Source organism: Nilaparvata lugens, chromosome 10, assembly GCF_014356525.2.
Source record: "Nilaparvata lugens isolate BPH chromosome 10, ASM1435652v1, whole genome shotgun sequence".
In the NCBI taxonomy this organism is placed as follows: Eukaryota; Metazoa; Arthropoda; class Insecta; order Hemiptera; family Delphacidae; genus Nilaparvata; species Nilaparvata lugens.
In genome coordinates, this window is record NC_052513.1 from 46,332,589 (window position 1) to 46,343,270 (window position 10,682).

Below are 10,682 nucleotides of genomic sequence, written 5' to 3' on the forward strand. Positions count from 1 at the left end.
AGTGCGCTGCAGCGGCCCGCACTCTGGACTTCCTAAGTCCTACTTGCCGGGCACCAGCTGTCCTCCTGGGGTCCGGATCGGTCGCGGAGTCGCGGGAAAGGTTTTTCCACACCTTCCCAGAGGTCCTTCCTCGATCCCGCACTGGATTAGTGCGCTGCAGCGGCTCGCGCTCTGGACTTTCCTAAGTCCTACTTGCCGGACACCAGCTGTCCTCCTGGGGTCCGGATCGGTCGCGGAGTTGCAGGAAAGGTTTTTCCACACCTTCCCAGAGGACCTTTCTCGATCCCGCACTGGATTAGTGCGCTGCGGCGGCTCGCACTCTGGACTTTCCTAAGTCCTACTTGCCGGGCACCAGCTGTCCTCCTGGGGTCCGGATCGGTCGCGGAGTCGCGGGAAAGGTTTTTCCACACCTTCCCAGAGGTCCTTTCTCGATCCCGCACTGGATTAGTGCGCTGCGGCGGCTCGCGCTCTGGACTTTCCTAAGTCCTACTTGCCGGACACCAGCTGTCCTCCTGGGGTCCGGATCGGTCACGGAGTTACAGAAGAAATTTAATGAAGTAGGGACTGAACCTTTAGAATTTTTTAGGTACTTCTTGATTCAAAACTTAATTGGCACCACATGCAGAGTTCATTAGTAGAAGACTAGCAAGGGTATCTCCGGTACTTGCTGAGAAGGTTAAAGTCAATTGTAGACATCAATGTATTATTGAATGTGTATTTCTTTCAAATACAAAGTTTTTTGTGTTATGGTAATACACAAATTTGCATGCAAATGAGTGTTTTTTATCATGATGCTCAAAGTAACAAATAAAAATGGAAAAATATATTGGATTGATCCAACTAATACCGTCAAAATTCTTGATTAATATTCCTCAACCTATTAAAAATCTCAAAGTACACGAATTCTTTGTTATATTGATATGGATTAGGACTCTTTATTACAAATTTGGGAATATGAATAGGCCTAGTCTATTCTTTGTATGTCTTAAGCTGCGTTTATACCAAAGTTATTAACAAAATGTTAATAACTTATTCCTTATAGATTCTATTAGATTGAACATAACTTATTACACACGTGATGATCATATGTTTTTGTTAATAATGATTAAGTTATTAACACTCTGAGTAGATTTTTGCCCACACCTTTCTCTATCAGAGTTCCCAGTGTCGCTCTGGGCCGGCTAAACTCAGTCGGCGAATGGGGAGGGCCGCGGCAGGGGACGGGAGTCTTGGTGGGGCGTCCGTCAACCACCCTCGTTCGAGTTGGGGGTTGAAACAGGGTTTTGAGTGTTTTGGAGAAATGTTTCCCTCTTTTAGGAAAGAGGGGCCGTGCTTTCGCACTGCCAAACAGGGTTGGTCGCGGAATGAAGGGAATAGGAACCTTGCGGTGTTAGTCGTGAGAAAGGGCTTCGTGTCGGGACTAAGTCTTAGTCCTTGGGCACCGGGTGTCTTCCCGGGGTCCGGGTTGGTCGCGGAGCTCTGGTAAAGGCCTTCCCTGGCCTTCCCAGAGGTCCTCTTTCGGTTCCGCACTGGATTAGTGCGCTGCGGCGGCTCGCGCTCTAGACTTTCCTAAGTCCTACTTGCCGGACACTAGCTGTCCTCCTGGGGTCCGGATCGGTCGCGGAGTCGCGGTAAAGGTTTTTCCACACCTTCCCAGAGGTCCTTTTTCGGTTCCGCACTGGATTAGTGCGCTGCGGCGGCTCGCACTCTGGACTTTCCTAAGTCCTACTTGCCGGGCACCAGCTGTCCTCCTGGGGTCCGGGTCGGTCGCGGAGTCGCGGGAAAGGTTTTTCCACACCTTCCCAGAGGTCCTTTCTCGATTCCGCACTGGACTAGTGCGCTGCAGCGGCTCGCGCTCTGGACTTTCCTAAGTCCTACTTGCCGGGCACCAGCTGTCCTCCTGGGGTCCGGATCGGTCGCGGAGTCGCGGGAAAGGTTTTTCCACACCTTCCCAGAGTCCTTTCTCGATCCCGCACTGGATTAGTGCGCTGCGGCGGCTCGCGCTCTGGACTTTCCTAAGTCCTACTTGCCGGACACCAGCTGTCCTCCTGGGGTCCGGATCGGTCGCGGAGTCGCGGGAAAGGTTTTTCCACACCTTCCCAGAGGTCCTTTCTCGATTCCGCACTGGATTAGTGCGCTGCGGCGGCTCGCGCTCTGGACTTTCCTAAGTCCTACTTGCCGGACACCAGCTGTCCTCCTGGGGTCCGGATCGGTCGCGGAGTTGCGGGAAAGGTTTTTCCACACCTTTCCAGAGGTCCTTTCTCGATCCCGCACTGGATTAGTGCGCTGCGGCGGCTCGCGCTCTGGACTTTCCTAAGTCCTACTTGCCGGGCACCAGCTGTCCTCCTGGGGTCCGGATCGGTCGCGGAGTCGCGGGAAAGGTTTTTCCACACCTTCCCAGAGGTCCTTTCTCGATCCCGCACTGGATTAGTTCGCTGCGGCGGCTCGCGCTCTGGACTTTCCTAAGTCCTACTTGCCGGGCACCAGCTGTCCTCCTGGGGTCCGGATCGGTCGCGGAGTCGCGGGAAAGGTTTTTCCACACCTTCCCAGAGGTCCTTTCTCGATTCCGCACTGGATTAGTGCGCTGCGGTGGCTCGCGCTTTGGACTTTCCTAAGTCCTACTTGCCGGACACCAGCTGTCCTCCTGGGGTCCGGATCGGTCGCGGAGTTGCGGGAAAGGTTTTTCCACACCTTTCCAGAGGTCCTCTTGCGCCTCGATGTCCCACTGGTGGTCTACCAATGGGGAGTCAGGTTTCGACCAAACCTGATGTGTCGCCGTTGGTCGAAACTGGTAGCCCGTCTTCTAAACGGGTTAAATGTCATTCAGCACTCGCCCAAACGGGTGTTGAGCAATGGAGTTCACCATGTTTGAGGCTAATCGTCTTTAGCCTCAACACAACTCCCGGTCGCTGAAGAAATCGGAGTTCACTTTAGTACAAGACGTACTGTGACGTTGCTAGCTGCTCACTGCTTCCTTCTCACCTCTCTCGACCGCTCGCCCTGGCTCTCCGAACTCGACTGCCTCCTGCTAGCATTTCTCGAGCCTCCCTCAGTGACCGAGAGGGGGGGGAGAGAGGATGCACAGCACCGCTGAGCGGTAGGCCAGTGGCTGGCTTGAACGTTTACCCCTTAGATTCTATCAAAGATAGTCAAGCGTCAAATAAATGAGCCCTAAACTCAATTCCTTTCTCTAGTTACGATATACATCGTGACACACTGTTCCTACTAAGGGAGGGGGGGAAAAGAGAGGGGAGGAGAGGGGGGGTGAGGATGGAAGGGGTAAACGGCAGACAGAATGTCCCAAATGCCTGAGTACATTCTGCCGCCTCTCCGCCGGTCATCATAGACCGAACACAAACTGGGCGCCAGGTTGACTCCTTGCCAACCGGTGGTGATGCGTTGGCACCATCCGAAGAAATGAGCAAGCTATCTGGCCAGATCCTAGGCCTAGCTTCAGAGAAGATCTTGAAGATCTGTGCCGTGCTTTTGCACTGCGTTGAGACACCGTGTTTACACACTGCAAGAGACCGCCGTGCTTCCGCACTGCAATGGGGGACGCCGTGTTTGCACACTGCAAGAGACCGCCGTGCTTCCGCACTGCAATGGGGGACGCCGTGTTTGCACACTGCAAGAGACCGCCGTGCTTCCGCACTGCAATGGGGGACGCCGTGTTCTCACACTGCAAGAGACCGCCGTGCTTCCGCACTGCAATGGGGAACGCCGTGTTTGCACACTGCAAGAGACCGCCGTGCTTCCGCACTGCAATGGGGGACGCCGTGTTTGCACACTGCAAGAGACCGCCGTGCTTCCGCACTGCAATTGGGAACGCCGTGTTTGCACACTGCAAGAGACCAACGTGCTTCCGCACTGCAATGGGGGACGCCGTGTTTGCACACTGCAAGAGACCGCTGTGCTTCCGCACTGCAATGGGGGTGGCCGTGCTTTAGCACTGCGATGTGGGACGCTGTGCTTTCGCACTGCAAAAAAAAAACGCTGTGCTATCGCACTGCAAAGATGCGTTGTGCTTTCGCACTGCAAAAAAAAAAGACGCGGTGCTTTCGCACTGCTGGGACGCCGTGCTTCCGCACTGCAAGGGGGGGACGCCGTGCTTCCGCACTGCAAGGAAATGCTGTGCTGTCCCACTGCAAAAAGGACGCTGTGCTTTCGCACTGCAGAATCGCCGTGTTTCCACACTGCCAAGGACGTTGTGCTTCTGCACTGCAGATGAGAGTTGCAGTGCTTTCGCACTGCCAGGGAACGCCGTGCTTTCGCACTGCAAAAAGAAACGCTGTGCTTTCGCACTGCAAGAAGCGCCGTGCTTTCGCACTGCAAAGAAAAGGGACGCGGTGCTTTCGCACTGCAATGAGACGCCGTGCTGTTGCACTGCAAAAATAAGGACGCGGTGCTTTTGCACTGCAAAAAGGATGACGTGCTTCTGCACTGCCTGGGGCGCCGTGCTTCTGCACTGCCAGGAAATGCCATACTTTCGTATCGCAAAAAGGACGCCGTGCTCCCGCACTGCAGAATTGCCGTGTTTCCACACTGCCGAGGACGCCGTGCTTCTGCACTGCAGATGAGAGTCGCGGTGCTCTCGCACTGCCAGGAGGGGAGGGTACACAAATATAAAAAGAAAACGAGGTGAACCACACCTCAGACCGGTTCAGAACCTGAGTAGCATTGCAAGGGAACGCCGTGCTTCCGCACTGCAATGAGTCGCCATGCTGTCGCACTGCAAAAATAAGGGCGCGGTGCTTTCGCACTGCCGAGTCGCCGTGCTTCTGCACTGCCCAGGACGCCGTGCTTTCGCACTGCAGTGAGAACGCAGTGCATTCGCACTGCCGGGGAACGCCGTGTCATACTTGCAGGACACTGCCGGGAAGTGTCGTGCTTCGCACTGTACATAAATGGACGCCGTGCTTTCGCACTGCCGAGTCGCCGTGTTTCCACACTGCCCGGGAGGCCGTGCTTCCGCACTGCAGGTAAGAGTCGCAGTGCTCTCGCACTGCCAGGAGGGGATAACACAGGGCACAAAAAACACAAAAACACAAAAAACACAAAAACACAAAAAACACAAAAACACAGAAACACGAAAACACAGAAACATATCGCCGGCTTTCGCCCTGCAGGCCATGCTTCCGCACTGCGTGGCGTGCTTGCGCACTGCGTGCCGTGCTTGCACACTGCGTGCCGTGCTTGCGCACTGCATGCCGTGTTTTCACACTGCCGCGTTGTTCCCACACTGCGAAGGTGTGCGTCTGCGTAATGACAATCCAGACACTCACTGACCGATGTGTCATGCTTGCACATGAAGTTCGGATGAGCTTGCAATCTGGCTGCAGTGTTCCCACACTGCTTTGGTCAAGCTCGCGCACTACCTTTGCCGGGCTTTCGCCCTGCGGGCCAGGCTTTCGCCCTGCATGCTGTGCTTGCGCACTGCGTGCCGTGCTTGCGCACTGCGTGCCATGCTTGCGCACTGCGTGCCGTGTTTTCACACTGCCGCGGTGTTCCCACACCTCGAAGGTGTGCGTCCGCATAATGACAATCCAGACACTCACTGACTGATGTGTCATGCTTGCACACGACGTTCGGACGAGCTCGCAATCTGGCTGCAGTGTTCCCACACTGCTTTGGTCAAGCTCGCGCACTACCTTTGCCGGGCTTTCGCCCTGCGGGCCGGGCTTTCGCCCTGCATGCCGTGCTTGCGCACTGCGTGCCGTGCTTGCGCACTGCGTGCCGTGCTTGCGCACTGCGTGCCGTGCTTGCGCACTGCGTGCCGTGCTTGCGCACTGCGTGCCGTGCTTGCGCACTGCGTGCCATGCTTGCGCACTGCGTGCCGTGTTTCCACACTGCGTGCCGTGCTTGCGCACTGCGTGCTGTGTTTTCACACTGCCTCACTTTGCCGTGCTTGCGCACTGCATGTACCGGGCTTGCGCACTGCATGTGCCGGGCTTGCGCCCTGCATGCCGTGTTTTCACACTGCCTCACTTCGCCGTGCATGCGCACTGCATGTGCCGGGCTTGCGCCCTGCATGGTCGTGCTCTTGCACTGCCTAGCTTCGCCGTGCTTGCGCACTGCATGCGCCGGGCTTGCGCCCTGCATGGCCGTGCTCTCGCACTGCCTAGCTTCGCCGTGCTTGCGCACTGCATGTGCCAAGCTTGCGCCCTGCATGGCCGTGCTCTTGCACTGCCTAGCTTCGCCGTGCTTGCGCACTGCATGTGCCGGGCTTGCGCCCTGCATGGCCGTGCTCTCGCACTGCCTAGCTTTGCTGTGCTTGCGCACTGCATGTGCCGGGCTTGCGCCCTGCATGGCTGTGCTCTCGCACTGCCTAGCCGCCGTGGTTGCTCACTTACGGCTTGACCCAAGCCCGTCGCCCGTCAGGGAGGCTCACTCGGATCCTCAGGCGCCCGGCGCGAGGGCGCTTTCCGGGACGGAAATACTGGTGTGTGACCTTTTTCACTGTAGGCCAATCGTGATGAGGGCAAGGCCTCATCCGCAGTCGGTGGTGGACAGGCGAACTGCCGGTGGCAACGAGGTGTCTTCCTCTTCGTCCTCAGAAGAAAGTTCGAGGACCTCGGATTCATCAGGGCGGACGGAAGCGGCAGGATGGGGAGGTGTCAACGGCTGGCTGCTGGTGACAGGAAAGCAGCTGGAGGCTGCTCCCCAAGCCTCATTGAGTCCCCTCTCTCGTATCCAAACTGGGGTAGGGGGTGTCGGAGTCGCGGACCTTGTTGCGGCGAAAGGAGGGGTCGCGGGTCGGACGGCTTCCTCAGGGGTTCCATATGCCGGCGAGATCGAGAAGCCCCCACCTCCTCCTCCGAGCAAGGCGTCTTCATCCTCCGTGGGGACCTCTGGGACCTCCATGGGAGTGTCAGCGATGGCGGAGGTCGATGGCACTGGAGTCTCGGCTCCAACCGGACTAGAGAGAGGTTGGGGAGCGGGCTGGGTCACCGTGACTACTATGTTGCGGTCGCGGCTCGTCCGCAGAGCAGGAAACTCTTCGAACAACTCCCTGGAGGCAGCCTCTACCAAGCTGTCTACCGGCGGAGTTCGCTGCTGGAGGAGCCGGAGCAGCTGTTGACCGATGATGCGTTCCGATTGCCATCGGGTGAGGCCTTCCCGGTCGTGCTGGTAACACTGCACATCCCATCCAGTGATGCGGCGTAGTCTCTTCACTTGACAGAACTTGGCCATGATTGCGTGGATGGCCTCATAATCATCCGCCGAGGTCTTGTGACCGGGGTCCAAGATGGTGGTGGTAGCCTCCTTCCGGTTTACTACGGCAAGGGCAATACCTCCCCCCCGAATCAGAGGAAACCCAAGGAGGGTGTCCCTCTTCAAATTCCTAAGAACGTCCTGGAGTCCTCCTGGGGTACGATTTGCATGTCGAGTGCGCAGTGCTTGGAAAGGCGTAAACCTTGCCTTCTCAGTTAGAGACAGCCGCTCCATCTCCCGTAACACCTGGTCTGTGAAAGAGGCCCGGAAAGACGGCATTTTCTCTTTGAAAAATTGGTTGATGAGAAAATTCGCAGAAGTAAATAGGGAGGAAGGTAATAAGTGACGATAAGTGATGCTGAAGAAGAGAAGTCAAAGATGACGTTGACAAAGTTTGGAGAAAAAGAAAACACAAGTCCAAAAACTCAAGAAAAAGCACCAAAAAAAAAAATGAACTGGAAAACGAAGACGCTATTTGAAGAAGAGTTGATGAGAGAAATAAAGATGAAAATCACAAAGTCCACTTGTAATAAAATTGCTCCGCTATAGCCTGTAACTAGATGTTGTCTACTTGGTAGCTCACAACAGACTGACTGAGTGAAGTTTGAGAAGCAACCATAAACGGGGAAAAACAGGAATAAACGGGAATTATTAGATTGAATAAAGTGAAAAACAATGCAGGATCGGACGAGAATAATCTGTTTAGTAGACAAAATAAATTGATTATTTTATCTTATCACTATGCGTCGACCAACTGATAAAGGGAACCAACTGATAAAGACTTCGGAAAGGATGGAAGATCGGCGAAGAGAAAAAAATCAAGATAATATCATTATACTCACATATAATTGTAGATCTCTTAGGGAACTGGAGAGTGGAACAGCTGGTGGAAGAGGTCAAAATGTAGAATGGGATATAATAGGACTTGCGGAAGTAAGGAGAGACGGAGAACAATGTTTGAGCCTGGATGATGATATTTGTTTCTGTACGTGAATGGCAATGGTCCAACAGGAGAAACAGGTTTTCTAATAAACAATGCGACAAAAAAGAAAATCATAAGCTTCAAGCAACATGCTCACAGAATATCGACAATAATTTGGAAACTCAAAGAAGGAATGGGTAGAATAAAATAATACAAGTCTATGCACCAACATCAAATTCAACTGATGAGGAAATTGAAGAACTATATGAAGAACTGAATGATGCCTTAGGAAAGGATATATATAGGTACAATATAATAATGGGAGATATGAATGCAAAAATTGGCAAGAACAACGGTGAAAAAGTGTTGGAAACTACGGATTTGATGAAAGAAATGAAAGAGGAGATAGGCTTGTTGAATTGTTGAAGGGAAAAATATGTATTTGATGGACTCCTTCTTCCAGGAAAATGAAACAAGAAAGTGGACTTGGATGAGTCCGGATGGAGAAAAAAGAATGAGTTGACTTCTTCATAACAGACAAAAAACTCATTGTACAAAACTCTTGTACTCAATACAAGATGTGGACGTAGAGAATGATGTTAACATAGGAAGTGACCATAGACCAATTAAGATGATTATAAAAATAGAAGAGAGAAGAAGATTCAACAAAAAAGTCCGCACGAGACTGAGTTCAGAAGCACTAAAATGAAATCATTTGAAGAGAAATTGGAAGAAAACCTAGCTCATGGAATGAATACTGAATGCTCCGATATGGAAGACATATCAAGTAAACTATCTGCTATTATTAAAAGTACAAGTGATACCTTGAACGACAGAGAAGGAAACAGAAGACGTTCAACTCCAAGAGAGATAATCAGACTTTTGGCAAAAAGGAGAAGACTGAAAAGTCTGATAGGATAGAATTGAATTCACTGAAATTTCTAAATTAATAGGCGAAAATGGAAAGAATGGACAGCGCTCAAGAAAACTGAAGAATTAGAAGACACAATTAAATCAAGAGGAAGTATTAAACAAACATTGAGAAGACAACAGCTAGGCACCAATTAATGATCTCGATGAAAAATGAGACTGGCGAGGAAGAGAGAGAAGTGGAAGGTATTCTCAGGACAATCTGTAACTTCTATGAAAAATTATATAGTATACAGGGGCCTGAAACAGACACATCGGCAGAGTGCAGTGGAAGGAGAGAGGAACAGCTGGATGCAGGTCAAGTAGAAAATAGCCTTCCAATCCTGGAAAGTGAAGTGGAGAGAGTAATAAGCAAATTAAAAGAAGGAAAGCGGGGACCGGACAGAGTTACAAATGAAGAAATAAAAACGGAGGAAGAGCTGTAACCAGTATACTAGTCAAGTTGTTTAATATATGTCTAAAAAATAGAAAAGTTCCTGATTTATGGTTGAAGGCTAACCTAATACTACTGTATAAAAAGGAGACAGAAAAGAAGTAAAGAACTATCGCCCAAAAGTCCTCTGTACAATTTACAAAGTCTTCATTGCAATAATAACATACAGAATAGGAAGAAATTTAGATGCCGCAACACAGAACGATCAGACAAGATTCAAGAAAAATTTCTCTACACTAGACAATATCTTAGTACTGCTGGAATTGATACGAAAGGCGAGGAATACAATTTCCAAATGGTTACTATTCATCGACTTTGAAAAAGCATTCGATAGTGTAACAACCAACGCTATTATGAATACGTTAGCTGGACTTGGTGTTGAAGATGAATATTTACAATTTTTAAATATATATATGAGAATATGAAATTAGAATGTTCAGTAAGAGGAGAGAGTAAAGAGATACGTGTGAAAAGAGGATTAAGACAAGGTGATGTGCCATCTGCAAAAATATTTAATGCCGTTTTAGAAAAACCTTCAAAAATTTAGACTGGCAAGATAGAGCATAGATATCAATGGGGAGAAGGTTGAACTGCTTGAAATTTGCCGATGATATTGTTCTTATAGGAGAAGTGCAAGTGAAGTTAAGGATATGTTAAATGAGATGATGGAAGAAACAAAACAAATAGGCCTTAAAGTAAATTTTGAAAAATCAAAGGTTATGAGTTTCAATTGTCAAGCAGATGAATAATTGATTGAACCAAGGGAAGAAATTATCGAAAATGTCAACAGCTTCATATATTTAGGGCAAAGAATGGAAAAGCCGGTCAATGGGGAGAAATCACAAGAAGAATTGCGTGGGATGGTCACTGTTTAAAAGATAATCACCTTTTCCGCTCCATGGTTATTATGGAAAATAAGCGAAAATTACTTCAGATGTGTATAATCCCAGTTATGTTGTATGGCTGTGAAACATGGACTCTCACAGGAAAAAATATCAGGAAAATGAGAACTAGTATGAGAGCAATGCTAAGGATCATGTTGGGAGTTACTAAAAGAGATAAAAAGACGAACTATGGATATCCAAAGAGACAATGGTTGAGGACATAGGACGGTTGATAGTAGTAAAAGAAAATGGAACTGGGCAGGACATATAGCGAGAACAAAAGACAACAGATGGCAAAGAA

The 10,682-nt window shown here is 50.5% G+C and overlaps 1 protein-coding gene across 1 annotated transcript in view; it reads left to right on the forward strand.

The window, feature by feature from the left end:
- Positions 1-7,590: 7,590 nt before the first annotated feature.
- Positions 7,591-10,682, forward strand: part of LOC120353209 (TANK-binding kinase 1-binding protein 1-like) — a 19,613-nt gene continuing 16,521 nt past the window's right edge. The window contains exon 1 of the mRNA XM_039436039.1: positions 7,591-7,604. Within this exon, the coding sequence (XP_039291973.1) occupies positions 7,591-7,604 (14 nt within the window). The remainder of the gene's footprint in view (positions 7,605-10,682) is intronic.